The following is a 17301-nucleotide window of genomic DNA, read 5'->3' as shown; positions in this document are numbered from 1 at the left end:
AGAAGGCTGTTTGCATGTAGCAGAAGCACAGTAGTGACTGCTGAATGTGTTAAACAAAAATTTACCTCTCACCCTATCCAGGCAGTAAATACTGCTTCTAAACAAATGAAATTCAAATTATGATTCCAGCTTTTCTAAACACAGAAAGATACTCTAACACTTACACTTTTCAATACTTCTGCGTCCAAAGCTTTTAACTAGGTTATAGGTGTATGACATGTAGATCCTGTCCTGAAGCTTACAGTTTAGTAGGTGAGACAAAGTGTACATAAATTATTATAATATAAGGTAGGCAAACTTATCTGAGTGATAACCTTATTTGTGTAAACACAGTTCTAGGGAGCTTGGGGAAGGCAGAAATTACTTCCTGCTAAGGAAATCAGGAGAGGTTTAGGGCGGGAGGTGGCCATGGGCTTTGCCCTGAGAGGGAGCAGAATCTGTCTGTGCAGACAGGAGGCAGAGGGAAAAGATCTGCATCAAAGACAGGTGTGCCAGACGTGGAGACTGACTGAGGGCAAAGAGCAAGTCGTGCATTTTGGCACCTAGACTGCGTGATGGTGGCAAGTAGGCAATAGGGACAAAAGGCTGTGCTAAGGACCATCATTGATCCTCTAAGGAGGAAGAATCATTGACAGCTTCTGATTAGGAACGCTACGGCTTCTGAAAGGTTTTCGGGCAGTACTGTGTAAGATGAAAGGCAGAGACGCTGACAAGCCAGAGATGGAACGAGGACCATCAATAGGGTACTGGCACCAGCGTGGATGGGTGGAGGCAAGAGTCTTTATGGGGCCAAATTCAGTCCTTGGCCATCCCCTGGGTGTGGAGGGAGGAGAAGGGGTAGAAGGGACACAATTTTAAGTCTGAGTGGCTAGAAGGATGAGATTCTCAGAGCACAGATTATAGAAATGTTAAACCTAGATCCTGGCGAATCCTTTGGGGAGGAGAGATACTGCGGCTCAAAGGTAGGCAGGGGGTGCAGGGACATTGTCCTAAGGGCAGTACCGTCTCAGCCACTGCTTTTGTCACCCACTGTGCTTCCCCTCCCTCCCACTCATATCTGATATGTCTCTTGGTGATGCATGTTCCTCTGATGTGCAGGGTTGGAAAAGTGGGTGAGAACGGTAATTCTCAGATCTTGGCTGGGATGTTGTGTTGGAGCTCCTTTTGTAGGCTCCATGGTACTATGTATTCTTTTATCATTACTCTCATTACCATTCCCCTTTCGGAACTTAGCCATTTACTTGTTTACTAGACTGTTAGCACCATGAGAGCAGAACATGCCTGGCTTTTTCATCGTCTCCCAATGGTCTAGCACACTGCCTAGCATCAAGCAGGGAGTCACTAAATAGCGGTCATGTTTCTACATAGTTAATTTTTTTGTGGGCATTACACATATTACCATTAGACTATGGTATAAATCCTCGTGTCCCAGCTTCGGTCACCCTACTCTCCAAGCTTGCATATAGTAAAAATCTCAATATATTTTTAAGATTAATTTGAAATAAAAATAGTGCAATGTCATATGTGGTATACATGTAATGCTTTAAGAGAAACTTAACTGAGAAAACAATCTTTTTCATATATGGACTATACGTTTGAAAAGTGTTATCAGCTGTTAAAATTTGTGGCACACTGAAAGATAAAAAGAAGCTGCATTAAATGCTCAAATTGATCTAAAGTTTATTATTTCAATTCAGGTGTCTGATTTTTTACTATAATTTGGCAGTTTTAAAAATACCAATCCCTAATCAATGTGTAATTTTTTTCCATATAAATATTCGTATGCTTCATTCATGAATAAACTATTTTGCAGAATTTTGACCTGTAATTCTCACTCTCAGACCTGTCTGATAATTAGATTCATGGGAAGTTTCTATTTGCACATATTTCTGGACCTCAGCCTTGGGGATTTTAATTTAGCTCATCTGGTATTTCTAATAATCAGGGAGACTTTGGACCAAAGGAATGCGCATATTTTTTTTGTCAAGTACTTTCCCCTAAGTTTATCAGAAAGAAACTAATGTTGAGTTGCCATTTTCCTACCACCTATTAACTTTTAGAAACAAAAACAAATATGAAATGATTCTTAAATTCTTGGATCTGATGATTAATTATTCTTACAGGCTTCAATATTTGCTACTTTATACCTGAATTTATTCTACAACCTGTTATCCAATTGCATATTTGAACATTAAATAGAACTCCGATGTCAGTGACAATTTATAGATAGTTGAACCTACAAAAGGAGATATGCTGAAGTCTAATCCCCAGCACCTCAGAATATGACCTTCTCAGGAAACAGGTCTTTGCAGATTTAACCAAGTTGAGGCCATTCGTGTGACCCCTCTTCCAATATGACCCGTGTCTTTATAAAAAGGGGAAATTTGGACACAGACTCAGACATGCACAGAGGGAAGACAATAGGAAGAGACATGGGAAGAATGCTATGTAAAGACAGAGGATTGGAGTGACGTATCTACAAGGCAAGGAAGGCCAGAGATTGCTTGCAAACCACCAAATGCTAGGAAGAGGCAAGGACGGAAAGCTACAGGTTTCAGAGGGAACATGGCCCTGCTGACATCTTGATTTCAGACTTCTAGCATCTAGAACTGACACAATACATTTATGCTGTTTTAAGTCACCTAGTTTTTCGTACTTCGTTACAGCAGCCCTAGCAAACGAATATACTAGTAGATATAAAACTAACTGTTTACAGTACAATTTGCTATCCCTGAATCTTTAAAATGTAGTTTGATTTTAAAGGACAACCTTAATTAATCAAAGGCAAAATTGAGACAATCACCAGAAAAATCCCTCCCTCTTTAGCAGTCTGGTGAAGCGTATGGCCCCCTTCTCAGAACAATGTTTTTAAATTTATAAATTAAAAAGCATCAGATTATGAATGAACCCATTATAGTTATCAGAATTAAAAAAAACCACATTTGTGATACAGTAATACCGTGTATTTCATTATCAACACATTAAATAATAAGATCTAGTAAAAAGTCTATCAGTGATGAGTATAAATGGTATTTTGAGATAACTGTAGTTTGATGCGAAAATGTTTGTAAATTCTGCTGTGACAAAGTCACACGTACTGCTAATGCTATTGTAGTGTCTTTCCTACATAATTTAAAGAAATGCTAACTTTCAGTTAGAGGTTAGTGAAAATAGATATGTAATTAATCCCAGCCACATCTAAGGACCCTCTGAATTCTATATAAGGACAATTAAGGAGTTGGTGGAGCCCACAGGTAATGAATTCTTGAAGAGGAAAGAGTCTGACTTTATTCTCAAAATTATCTTGTATTTTTTTCCATTTAGATAGAGGTGGCCTAAATGACTGTGTGATAGCTACGTGAGTTGTCACTCAACATCTCCTTTCTGGTGTGTCTGCCTGATCTATAGAGGAAAGCTCAAGTCCACATACCATAGACTCCCTTGCAGCTAAGGTTCTGAATGTGATTTAGGATCAACCAATCAGTACTTACATGGAATTTGAAAGAAGAAAGTGAAGCAGAAGCTATGTGTCTACAGGCAAGCATGGATATGGATATACGTGGGTTTTTGCCACAGTCTTACGTGTTACAACTATAGCGTCCCTCACTAGTTTCATGGGTGCCCAGAGGCAGGGTACAGGTATATTTACTTGGTAAGTATCCTACCAGGTGTGCAGGGTTCTGGAACTGACAGGATCGTGGTATCCTAACATGGCAGTTTCCAGATTTTGAGAGTCTCAGTGTAGTTCTGGGTCACAGGAGAGGCAGCCCCTCCCTACGTGCTTGGGTTCTGCTGTGTGACTTTGAAGTGTTTTACTGACAGCTCAAACTGCAGTCTGTTTCCTCAATCGACACTAATGTAATCAACGTAAGGGCCTGAAATAAATCTCTTCTTGCTTTAACTACCTAGAGGGAATTCTGTCATCTGCAACCGAACTTTGACCCATACAGACTACAGTTTACATTCCCATCTATAAAAGACCCGTTTCCTCAAGAACTACTTCTGTCAGACGAGCTGCTTTCCATTCTTTACCAAAGTCTATACAGAAGGTTCCTGACTTATAGTGGTTCAACTTAATGATGGTATAAATGGGATAAACATTCAGTAGAAACCGTAATTTGAATTTTGATTTTTTCCTGGACTAGTGGTATGTGTGTGATAGAATACTCTTGAGATGCCGGGCAGCGGCCGTGAGCCACATCTCCCTGTCAGCCACGGGATGAAGTAGGTACAACTGACACTCTACAGTGTACGATCATGTGCCACATAATGACATTTTGGTCAATGATGGACTTCATTATATAATACTGGGTCTTATATTATATGATGGTGGTCCCATAAGACTACCGTGTTTCCACGAAAATAAGACCTAGTCGGACAATCAGCTCTAATGCATCTTTTGGAGCAAAGATTGATATAAAACCCGGTCTTATTTCACTATAATACAAGACCCAGTCTTATATGATAATAATATAATATAATATAATAAATACCCAGACTTATTTTACTATAAGACCCGGTCTTATATAATATTTAATATAATTAATATAAGACTGGGTCTTATATTAATCTTTGCTCCAAAAGATGCATTAGAGCTGTCTGTCCAGCTAGGTCTTATTTTTGGGGAAACACGGTATAATGGATTATAAGCAAAAATTTGTTTTCGATGTTTAAAGAAAAGGCTGGAACTGACTACAATGTTGAATTTACAATGTTGAATTAGCTCTGGGGGTTTTAAGCAGAACAGGAGGCTCGGCACGCTGTCCACCTGCCATGTGCTTATTGCACACATACGAACACACACACACACACACACTTTATCTCTTACACTGTATTTTTACCGTGTCTTTTCTATGTTTAGATACACAAATACCATTGTGTTACAGTTGCCTACAGTTTTCAGTACAGTAACATGCTATACAGGTTTGTAGCCTTGGGGCCACAGGCTGTAGCATATAGCTTAGGTGCTATACCTACGCTATACCTTTTTGGTTTGTGTAAGCGCACTCTATGATGTTTGCACAACAATGATATTGCCTAAGATGCATTTCTCTGAATTTATCCCCCTTGTTAACTGACACATGACTGTACTGTGTTGCCAGCATTTTTTGGATATTGTGTTTTCACATCCGTTTTCTACAAAACACGCATCTGTATCTCCTGCTTCTGGTGAGAAGAAGGCATTTACCCTTAAAATGAAACTCAAGATAATTGTCCAACTGCAGGGCAATGTAAGTGTTCTGAGCATGTTTAAGGAAGGCGAGGCTAACCTATGCCAGTAGAGTAGGTGTATTAAATGCATTTCCAACTTACGATACTTCCAGCGTACGATGGGCGTAGTGGGATGTAGTCCCACATAACAAGAGGAGCACCTGTACTTCCAACTTAAAATACAGAGAGGGCAACAGGCCGAACTGCCCATTGTTCTTTGCCCAAAAATAAACACATTCAAATTTATGTCACAAAATGTAGTGTAGGAGAAATATAAAAAAATAGTCCAGAATCCTGCTCTGGTTCAGTGAGTTATAATCACTTTTTAATGAGCAATTTTTGCCAAATAAAGTAAAAATATTAGATTGCTAAAGTGAAAATATACTTAAATTTACCTCTCTCTCTGTAAATGTACTTGAATTGGCCTGCTTGGTATACCACTTGAGGATAAAGGTAATTTCTTTTCTTATATGAAAGGAATTTAATATGTAAGCTCTCAAAGGGAGCCACGCGCTATATTAGCTTGGTATTTTCCGTCACCAGGAAGTATCACAATGAAGGAATTTATTATTTCCCGTCTAAGGCTGTAGCTCTCTGTTCTCCCTTTCCCCTACTCTTCCTCCCTCCTCCTTCTCCTAGGGCATCTCCCGCCATAGTCCTCCCCCTGATCCCCAATGTACATTTGGGGACTTTCTTGCTCTGTTATTCTGGGGACCCAAAACAAAGCCCCAGAATTATGTTTTAGAAAAGTTTTATTAAGAATAAGAACTTGCACTGGACATTACCTCAATGACTTGGGCAAAATGAAATGGATAAATAGAGCATGAAAATGAAGCAGTGTGGCCAAGGTCTGGAGGTCCTAATTATCACACTATTGCTAATTCAGTGAGAGAGATTGGGGTAATCGTTTTTTTTTTTTTTCCGTTTTATATATATGAATATTTTCCTGGTTAGATTATATAGTATAAATTATCACTTTATCAAACCCCTTTAGCAAAGCCCTATAAATGAGATACCTTTATAAGTTATGTGCAGTTCCTTTAACAAACAGAAAATATATTTTAAAATCAAATTGGGGCATAGAAACCATAAGAAATGTAGATCTAGAGACTGAACGCTGCTTTCCACTGGTGGACGACCCCCACCTTTTTAAAAAAGATTAACCTCTGAAATCCCCATTTGACTGTGGCTCTACACTTCGAGTCTCTGTAACCTTTTAAAATGAGACAAATCCTAACACTAGTACATATATTATCTTTAATACCAGGAAGTTGTTTTAAAACACCAACTTTGTACACTTTAAAACTATGTGGGTGATTTTAACAACGTGGTTTTAACAGGCAAAAATAACTTTGCAAAATACATTTTAAAAACTATTCTTAACCTTTTTTTTTTTTGGACGTCTAAGCCTGCAGGTAATTTCCCTGGTTTTCCCGGTTCACTGACGTGTACCGGTGCACCTGGGGAATCTTAGAGAACTTGAGCGAACTTGGAACAAGGCAGAGCTGTTGGCTCTACTTGCCTCCATGTTCCCCACAGGAGAAGACTACAAACAAAGCCCCCGATCTCCAGGGAAGGTGTCCCCCGCTCCAGGGCTCCCTACACCCACAGATCACGGACACAAAAAGGCCCAGGGCTTCGGTATGGCGGCCAGAACAACTGCACTGTGGACAGGTTCCAACCCGGCCGGCTCAGCCTCAGCAGTTTTCCCAAAGCCCCAGGGGTCGAGCTCGCCGCAGCCTGCTTAGCCCTTTCCCACCTCCGGGCACAAAGAGGGAGTGCCGGGCGGGCGGAGACGTCTCAGGCGGGAGCGGACGGGTCCGGGCGCGAGCCGGGCGCCCGCCTGTGCCCTTGCCTGCCCGGCCTCCGCGTCCCCGCTGCCGCACTTACCAGGAGAAGCAGCAGGGCGCCCTCCACGCGCCGCGCCATCGCGCCCTTGCCACCGCCGCGCCCTCGCCTCGGGCCGCTAGTCCCGCTCGGCACACTCAGCTCCGCGGGGACCCGCGAGCGCGCACTCGGCTCCGCCCTGGAGCCCCCGCCCCGCCCCGAGGCGCCGGAGCTGCCCAGCCCTGAGGCGCGGTCCCAGGTGTGGCCGCCGCGAGTAAACGGAGCCCGGGGTCGCAGGCGCTGCTGGCTCGGAGGTGGGGAATTCGCGCAGGAAGGAGGCGCGCGTTGACTCCCGCCCCCCGTTGTACACGCACCTGGGACCGTGACGTCCCTGGTTGGGGACTTTGAGTGGCAGGCCCCTCCCCTCCGTCCTTTCCTTCCCAGTCCTTTTCTCCCAGGAAAGTGGCTGGTAGGAGGGAGGCTCTGGACCACCCGGCGGGGCCCGGCCACAGGGCAGACCTCGCTCTCTGCAGCAGAGACCTGCGTTGTCCAACGAGCTGGCCCGGCTGTGGCTGATCCCGGCCTCCCGAGGCCGCCGAAAGGCCCTGTGAATGTGCTTGGGCCCAGAGCTCAGGTGGCACGAAGAAAGACGAGTGACGCGGAACCAGTGTGCTCACTGCAGCTGTGGCGCGTGGGGCTGGACTTCAGAGAGCTGAGGTTCTGAGCAAGATTTCAGGTGGCTGTTTTCCGCGAAGGCTTCTCACCTCTTCCCCACGGTCCCTGAATTGCTTCCTACAGGTTTGCAGCTTATCAGGCTCATGGAGAACAGTTATTAGAAAAATCAGAGTTGATCTAAATGGACAGTTCTGTGATCCCTTGTCTCCTAGACTCAACTAGGAGAAAACTCTAGAGGTGTTAAGGGGATTCATACTCTTCGATATAATTTACAAAAACTCTTACACAAAGTGTAACTACTGGTCAGAATCTTCCCTTTAATAGCTTTGTGACTTGGACAATCTCTGTGTGCCTCAGTTTCCAGATCTGTCAAATGGGATTAATAGCGTCCAAAACATAGGGCTGTTGTAAAGATTAAATCAGAAAATCTACGTGAAGCATTCTGCAGTGTCTAGCAATAAACGTTCAATAAATGGTAGTTGTTATAACTATAATTATCGCAAGTGTAAATGTTAAGTTGAACTCTTCTTGAAAAACAGAAACATAGCATCAGCACTAGATCAGGAAACTTCTAAGAAAGGTTAACACTTGATAGTGGAGTAGTGGAAGAGCCTATAAAAGTATAAAGGGTTGATTTGTTACTAGAAAGAGAAGATTGGCGGTAAATTTGGCCAAAATAGCAGAGTTCCTTCTGTGGTCAAAAGTGTCTTCATTTCCCTCCCCAGTTCTAATCTTCCCAGTTTTCCAGATTCAGCACAACTGCAATCTCTTTTTAGTTCCTTGGTTCCCCAGCTGCCAAGCACTACTGCCTCTTAGAGCTGAACCACATTCACTTCTATTTGTTTAGGGCTTAACTGCTGAGTGACTTTTCTCATACTGTTATTTAAGGGTCAGTGGTGAAGTTACCTGAGGACTAAGTATCTAGGAAGAGTGTCTGCTTAGCTTACCATTCTGCAGTGCCTAAAACAGTGCTGAATACCAGGGTTACATAGTTGAATCAGGATGAAAGTATTTATTGTCTTCTAGTTTCCACTCCTTTCCCTTGAGCCAGACATGGGTGGGTAGCACACTTTGGTGATACGTAATTCTCATTCCCCATCACACTGGGAAAACTCCTAATTAAATAAGGCAGGCTTTACCAAAACATTTTCACAAATCATCCCAGGAAACTGTATATAAATCCTTTCTGAAATTAGTGCTTCTGTGGTTGAGTCCTATAGGCAGGTATTTATGCATCATTATGAAGAGCTGGGTTTCTGTTTAGTAATGAAGATAATTGTAGCATCCAGAATGAGAAATAGCTAATGCAAGTTTTATTTATATTGGGTTATTCAACCTCCCCCAGAGGCTGTCAAAGTCAGTTTCAGGGTAGTAGTCCTATAAGATATTTATTGCAAGGCTTTGAGAGAAGGTGTCAATATATGCACTATTCAATGCCATAGTATATCATTCTTGAATTAGTTCCTCTTTACAAATTCTGAAACTTATGACTCAGTGAATTGAAGGGACTTGTTGAAAGTCAAAGAATACACAGCTAGTTCTCTAGCTCCTGACTTCTCCTTTCTGCTGGGATGAGACTACGAGGTCAGACAATTAAGTTTGCGAACTCATCCTAGAAAACGTGCTACATACTTCATTGCTGAATATCACTATGGTCAGCTTCCAAGTACTACCCTTGGGAAGCTATGTACTGACACCAGCGCCTAGTCCACCCTGCAAGGCAATATTGGAACTTCTGGAATGGCCATCAGAGCTGTTGCATTACCCTTGATGTCCTGAATGTCATCAAACTGTCTTCCTTTCAATATTTCCTTTATCTTTGGATAAAGAAAGAAGTCATTGGGGGCCAGATCAGGTGAGTAAGGAGGGTGTTCCTATACAGTGATTTGTTTACTGGGTAAAAACTCCCTCACAGACAGTGCCATGTGAGCTGGTGCATTGTGGTGATGCAAGAGCCATGAATTGTTGGCGAAAAGTTCAGGTAGTCTAACTTTTTCATGCTTCTTTTTCAGCACTTCCAAATAGTAAACTTGGTTAACTGTTTGTCCAGTTGGTACAAATTCATAATGAATAATCCCTCTGATATCAAAAAAGGTTAGCAACATCATTGCAACGAGCTCAGGAACTTAATTGTCAGAATGTATTTCATAAACCTCTGTGCACAGAAACAAATGTAACCATTACCAACAAAGCACTAGTGATTAATTTAAAATAAAATGAAGTGTTAACAAGATGCAAAAGATTTAACTTACAGGTTTTCCTTCCTAAATTATAGAAAAATTATGGGAAATGTACTTTTCTTAGGAAATATACTTACAATGTATCAGTTCAAAGTATACTTTGTACAAATAATTGGCTTGAACATCTATGTATATCCAAAATATCTACCTCAGTTAAATTTCCTAGAATACTTTGCTTCATTTACACACATGCGTAAGAATAAGCTTCAAGTGATTAGCTTATCAGTAGAGTCATCCCTTAACATTATCTCAAACAAAAATTAAAAAAAACAAAAAAATAAACAAAAACGAAAACCAGAAAGTTTTCATTAAAGACCAACAGAAATTAATGTGTGTCCCTTTTGTACTTTCATGGTCTCAACACATTCCTGCATTTAAGATCACTGTATAAATCAACAATCCTTGGCTAATGGTTTGATAGATGGCTGATATTTAATTCCATTGAAAATCCCAATAAGTATGTGTAGTAGAACTAATGTTAAAAAGTTGGGAGCTAAATCTGGTTGCAACCCTATGAATGCCTTAAGAATCAAATGCTAGAAATGGAATGTGTGGCTCTTACAATATAAAAATTAGTTATCGTGGTCAGACGGCTTACTCATAGGACATTGATTAATAAAGCGTATGTGAATATAGGAAAAATATATGAAATACCTCTAGGTAATGTGAGAATGGCAATGAAAGGAAGAATCTGTTTTCTATAATAGTTTAGCTCCACTGTGTTGATTTGTGTATGTGTGTTTTCCTCAACCACACTGCAGCCAGGAGCAGGAGAAGAATAGCAGATGATGGCTGTGAGTCAGGGTTGCAGAATGGACTGGCTGATAAGTAAGAGGCATAAGTGTCCAGGACATACATGGAGGTGAGTGTGGCAGGAGAGATGGACAGGGCAAACCTGGAGCAATTCAGGGGCCAGTTGAGAAGACTGTATTACATCAGGTGTGGAGAAATGAGAGAATTGTTCTTCCCTTTAATCTGGAGAAGGAGCCACAGTCCTTTTCCACAGAAGCCATGGCAAAAGCGACATCATAGACATTAGCAATTGGGATGTAGAGATTCTCATGGACTCTCCAGTTAGATAGACCAAGAGCTACCTCCACCTTAGACAGTGAGAGAGGAGCATTGGCTGGGTTGGAGGTGAGGGATGGCCTCTCATAATAATAACAGGGTGGGAAAAGCTTTGTGGCCTTTCTGAGCTAGAACTTACAGAGTCATAATCAAAGCCCAGCTGACTGCAAGCGCTATCTATGGTTCAGCCCGTTGATTAATATACAGTCACCACACTTTGGCAGCCCTGAGAGCACAGCCACAGATGCCAACACCCTGAAAGAGTGAGGGAGCCCCATGCAGTGAGTCACAGTGTCTAAATGAGCTGTTCCCCACAGGCTCCGTCTGAGTCAATGTACGAGGACTGGCTGCTTGCATGTGAAGTGCCTGAACCAAAATGGCTGAAGGAAATGGTTCACTTTGTCATGGAACAGAGGAGAATCAGGAGAAGATACTACAGTTGCAAAATAGAATTTGGCTCAGCAAAGAAAATGGTCTATTCTTGGATCTAAGTAGCGTGTGAAACACAAGAGAGTTTTTTCAAAATAAATCATACTAGTTTTAAAAAGTGATAAGACTGGATAATGTTGAATTGAGGTGTGTACCAAGCAGCAATTATCAAGGGAAACTCAGCAAGCCTTGATGTCCCATCAGAATGCCTCTCTCCTACTGACTAATGTCTGAAATCCTTTAGCCGAAGTCTCCCTTGTTGCATGCATATTACTGGGAGGGTGGCATATTATCAGTTATTTACATCATGGCATGATACCACAAATACACTAGGCATACTCCACCTCAGAGCCTTTGCACTCTCTGTTCCTTTTCTCTAGAAGGTTCTGCTCCAGACATGTACAAAGTTTATTCCTTCACTCTTCACGTTTCCTTCTCGAATATTAGCTTCTCAGTGAGGCCTTCTCTGACCACCATTTAAAAATTGTAATTACTCCCACCCCTAGAGTTCCCCATCCCCCTTCCCAGCTTCATGTTTTCTTCTTGGCACCACAATCTAACCGACTGTGCATTTACTTTTAATTATCTGTTGCCATTCACTAGAATATAGGCTTTAGGAGGGCTGGCGTTTCCCCTGGGAACTGCTTTGTATCCAGCACCTAAAACAGTGCCTGACCCATTGAAGGTCTTCAGTAAATATTATTTGAATGTGTGAATGAATGAATAAGTGAATACATTTTCAAGGTCATTTTGGAAGAGAGAGAGAGAGAGAGAGAGAGAGAGAGAGAGAGAGAGAGAGAGAGAGAGAGAGAGAGAAAGAGAGAGAGAATGTAAAATGAGGGTAAAGGGGAAAAGAGAAAAAGACCTTGATATCCCTGGAAGGGTGTGAGTAAATGCCACCAACTGAGGCGGCGGTGTGCTGGGGGGCTTGGTTCAGTGTACACAATGTCTCCTACCACACCATTTTATCAAGGATGGGCTTTGCTAGGACCGCCTGAACAGTGTAAAGTGGGAGGAGTCCAGAGGCTAGTGGAGAATATTTCTGTGTTCTTTGTCTCCTTTAAGACTCCTTTCTTTGCTGGGGAAACAAAGTGCAAAACCATAAACAATATGGAAAAATCCCTTTTCCCTCTGGAGTTGAACAAAGTAAGCATTCATTAGGGGAGTGTGACACTTGGGTTTGTCAGTTTTATCTACTCAACTACAATTTCTGAAAAAAAATTCAGAATAAATCTCTGGCTTTGGTTTCACCCTAGGATTTGTTTATGGGAATTCTTGGAAAGATAAGCAGTGGCTGGGGAAGGGTGGGGGAGGGGAGTGTTGGGTTGCTAACAGCTGCTCTGGACTGGAATTCATTGTCTGCATGACAGGACTTGTGGGGTTTACAGCAGGTACAGGAGTGTTTACTCACTGTCAGACAGAAACCATCACACTGACCCAATGTGACTAATGAGCTTAGGGATACACACAGAAAAAAAACCCTCAGAAGACAGAAAAGTGTACTGGTTTCTTGGCAGTTACTTCATTCATTTGCATGTAGACAAGAGACATTCTTAAAAGTACGACAAAAAAGTAAAGTAGAAGCGATGCGATAGCTTTGGAGAACAAATGTAGAAGTAAAATACTGGCTTTAAAGATCTTTTCTATGTGATCGAGAATGATGACTATAAATACTTTAGTAGAGAGAAGCAGAATCTCAAAAATAAATAATTTCCATTTTAAAGTGAAAACAAGGATTTGAAGATATTAAAGTACTAATTGTAATTTATTTTCAAAATTAATCTTGGTGGTTTTATTTCAGTATCACATCTGTCAATGTAATAATTTGTGAAAAATTAAGTTCTGAAATTTGTGAATGATTTACTTGTTAAAATGATGAGAGTACATTTAAAGTTATTCAATAATAATGTTACTTACTTGCATTTTGACATCCCCCTTGGGTGGAGAAAGAGGGTGGATTCCAGCCAGGAACGTGAACAGAGCCTCAGGGAGAACTTGTCCACAGGAAGGCATGAGCTTGTGAATATCATCTGTCACAGGTGCCATGCAGAACAAATACTGGGATTCACTACTTTGGAGGATATAGTTGCAGGAGCCAAGCCTACCAAAATTTGTAATATTGTTATTCTTGAATCCCAAATTATATATTGTGAATGGCAAATTATTTCTATGCAGTAACTTTACTTTTGTAACAAAAGTAATTGAAAATCTTTTAATATGGTGAATAATGTTTAATTAACATAGTTACATCTATACACATCCAGGGAATTGGAGAGATGAACAATTTTCAGACGTAGAGAAGAGAATCAAAATGTCTCTAGTGTCTGAGCATTTCAGGAAAATGTTTGTAAACCTGTATTGTTCGAACTGTAAAAACATTTTTCTTTTTGTTTTTGCAGTGGGCCTAGTTTGAGCTTCATCACCTCATCTAGTTCCCACTTAAAATAGAGATTTTATTAGGCAGAAATATGTTCAAACATTAAGTAAACCAGTTAAGCAGAACCTTGATACAAAGAATGTGTGGGTGAAGAAAAATAGTTTTCCTTCTACCCTTCTAAGTTGGAAAATTATTTTTCCTCCTCTACAAAGGCAATGGGAAAAAAAAATTGTGCTTGATAATTTAATTTTAACAACCACAGTGACCCTTGCCAGCTTATCGTTTGAGGACAGTTGTGCTGGAAGATTTATTTTTAAATCATAATATTCATTATGAACACTACTATATGCCTTGAAATCAGACCTCTCATTTTACTAGGCAATTGTCTGTTAATTTATTTTACTTTTTTTTTGTTTTTTCAGCTGCACCTATCTTAACTTCTACTGAAACAATATCTGCATGATGTCATACCTTTGGAGAGAGTCACACCCAATTTCATGCAGAATCAGCTACAATAAGGGTAAGTCAGTCCACCATGACTTCTTGTGACTAATTCTCCTATGGCTCTGAAAGAGAAAGAAAGTGTATCATTGTACTTGTTTCTTAACTTTGGGATTAGAACACTCATCTGAAGTAATCAGGAAAGTGGATGACAAATCAACAAGTTAAGCAGAGCAGTATTACAGGGAAGACTTAGAGTTGAACAAAGTAAAATATATATGAAAGGGGCGGCCGGTTAGCTCAGTTGGTTAGAGCGTGGTGCTCTTAACAACAAGATTGCCAGTTGGATCCCTACATGGGCCACTGTGAGCTGCGCCCTCCACAACTAGATTGAAAGAACTATTTGACTTGGAGCTGATGGGTCCTGGAAACACACACACACACACAAAAATCTATGTGAAGGCTCCTGTGAAGAATTGCTTTATGGTTCATAAAAGTGCCATTGTCAATATCCATCGTTTGTCACTGTGGGAGAATCAGTCTAAACCTCAGAATTTTTAATAATTGGAATCTTAAGTCCACAGAGTATGGTTTATTGTTCTTTATACCTTGGATTTTCACTTTAGAAGTATGAATAAACCATCTAACCCTTCCCCCCACCAAAAAAAACATCACAGGAAGATTGTGGTTTCTTGGTTTTCAGGAATAACAAGTGGTTTCTATGATCGGATTTCTATAGAACGTTTTATTTACTTTTGTTTCTTAGATACTAGATGCAGTAGGTTGATTGGTCAGAATGTAAAACCTGAGTCACAGGTATGCTCTGTGGTCCTACTTGGACTGATGCCAGATATGATTTGAAGGACACTGGAAATTGTCTGTGCACAAAACACTCCCCTGCGCCTCCCAGTGATAATGAGATTTCACTTTGTTTTCTGAGTCGACAGATATTTTAAGTATTAAAGATATTTTCTCCAAGGAGGAGTAACTAAGTGCTTTGTGTGATTTATACTTTACTGTAAATTATTTACCAAACAATTTAAAAACATCAACTAATTATGGTCAGAGTTTTAAAGGAAGCAGGAGGTAGTGATTATGAAAACATTAGGCACATCATGTTCTAGAAATAAGGTGAAAATACATGCAAAAGTAAAGACAAATTGCACCTCCTTCCATTTTATGTTGGGTCAACTAACTTTTGCAAATGAAACTCTTCACTTGGCCAGAAACTTGGCACCATAAATCATATAGATGTGAAATGTAAACCATGTTTTTTTTTTTTTTTTTTTTTTTTTTTTTTTTTTTTTTGTGCAGTAATTGCTACTTGCAGTACCTAACATATATATCCTACTGCAGTTGGGTCAATAGCATTATTGCTTTCAAGCTAATTTTCAAGTAGCTATTTTTTTTTTCCTCCCAAAGCCACCTGGCTGCCTCATTCTACTTGATGGAAATGACATAATTAGAACTCTTAAGGAAAACCTTCTACTTTGTCCTCCAAGGAAGCTCAATTGAAAATTGCAGTCATCTGGTGATTCTCATGAGTTTGGCTATTTGCGTGTGTATTCAGAGGAATTTCCAGTGCAGTGTAGACTAGACAGAACAAGACTGTGACTAAGGCAAAAGATTAGTGAAAAAGAATTATTATAGTAGCAGATTGGAGTTGCAGAAAGAAAATTAGCCTAGTCAATTCCTAACTCTGCCTTTGGTCAACAAGTGACTTTTCAGCCTATTTGAACATTTGTAAAACAAAACTTGAGTTCAGATAATACAGATGTTTTGATCTGGTATGGTTTTAGTACTTTGGGTGTCAGCACTCTTAACTTAGAGTTGAGTTCATTTGAAGATTTAAACTATAATAACAAAGAGGTGCAAAGAGGTTAAGTAACTTGCCCAAAGACAAACAACTAGTAAGTGGTGAAGCTGCGATTTGAACTCAACTAGTTTGTCTCCAAAGCCTGAACTTTTAACCATTAACTTAAAACACAACCTTAAAAAACAAAGCAAAAAACATTTCAAGTTTTCTTTTGTTGATCATTAAAATATGTATACTATACCATTAGTTTTGATTGGCTAACAGATGGGATAAGATTTTAAAATTTTCTCTTAGGTCCTCCAGTAGTAGTTTTGATTTTCTGCAAACTTGAGCAGGATTTTTTTGCCTGACAACTCATTGTTTTCTATCAAAATATTCAACAACATCTCCTGACTTGTTCTTTCAGTGAAGACATCCTTTTCTAGCCAGCGTTGGCTAAGGTAGCAGTAGCATGTGTTGGCTTGTTCTGGAGGCCCTAAGAGAGTCTTTGTTTCGTAGAGGAGGTCTTCTGTCATCTTGGCAGCATATGCCTTTGTTGTTGGTTTGCATCTTTGAAAGAATATTCAAAGACCAATACAAAAGAGGATAGTGCCAGGGTCCAAGAAAATATATATAGAAAGAGTGGCTAGTTGGAAAATCAACTTAAGAGTTTAACTGTGTAGCAGCCATAAAATATCTTCTGGGGAAACACCTATATAGTAATTTATAACAGCTGGGAAGAAGACGGAAGATGCGGAAAAATAAATATTGCCAGAACGTATTAGACTAAGGGTTCATTACACATTACATTTTTTTTGACATACAAAAAGTTGTACACAATTAATGTGTACAATTTGATGAGTTTGGAGACAGGTATACATCCATGGAGTCACATCACAATCTATGCCATAAACCTATCCATCACCTCTAAAAGTATGCGTCTACCATCTTATTTATTATTATTATTATTATTGACAAGAACACTTACCATAAGAGTTACCCTTTAAGTAAAATTTTAAGTATACAATACAGTATTACTAACTATAGGCTCTATACTGTATAGTATCTCTAAGACTTACTCATCTTGCGTAACTGAAACTTTGTACCCTCTGATTAATACCTCTATTTCCTATGACACATCTTTTAACTAATCAGAAGTTGTTGAATGTCAGCCCTGGATGAGAATAATTAAAAGTTAGGTCAAACAAGACCTTTTCCTTGTGCTCTACCTAAAGAAA

At 40.1% G+C, this 17301-nt stretch overlaps 2 protein-coding genes across 2 annotated transcripts in view; one reads left to right on the top strand and one right to left on the bottom strand.

The window, feature by feature from the left end:
- Positions 1–7833, bottom strand: part of DSG2 (desmoglein 2) — a 40004-nt gene extending 32171 nt beyond the window's left edge. Inside the window, exon 1 of the mRNA XM_033087448.1 lies at positions 7102–7833. Within this exon, the coding sequence (XP_032943339.1) occupies positions 7102–7140 (39 nt within the window). The 5' untranslated portion in view covers positions 7141–7833. The remainder of the gene's footprint in view (positions 1–7101) is intronic.
- Positions 7834–14258: 6425 nt separating this feature from the next.
- DSC1 (desmocollin 1) overlaps positions 14259–17301 on the top strand; it is a 309329-nt gene continuing 306286 nt past the window's right edge. The window contains exon 1 of the mRNA XM_033087310.1: positions 14259–14347. The gene's annotated coding sequence lies outside the window, so the exon portion shown is untranslated. The remainder of the gene's footprint in view (positions 14348–17301) is intronic.

The sequence above is a fragment of the Rhinolophus ferrumequinum genome, chromosome 19 (assembly GCF_004115265.2).
Source record: "Rhinolophus ferrumequinum isolate MPI-CBG mRhiFer1 chromosome 19, mRhiFer1_v1.p, whole genome shotgun sequence".
NCBI classification, from domain to species: Eukaryota; Metazoa; Chordata; class Mammalia; order Chiroptera; family Rhinolophidae; genus Rhinolophus; species Rhinolophus ferrumequinum.
This window is presented reverse-complemented; position numbering and strand designations above follow the sequence as displayed.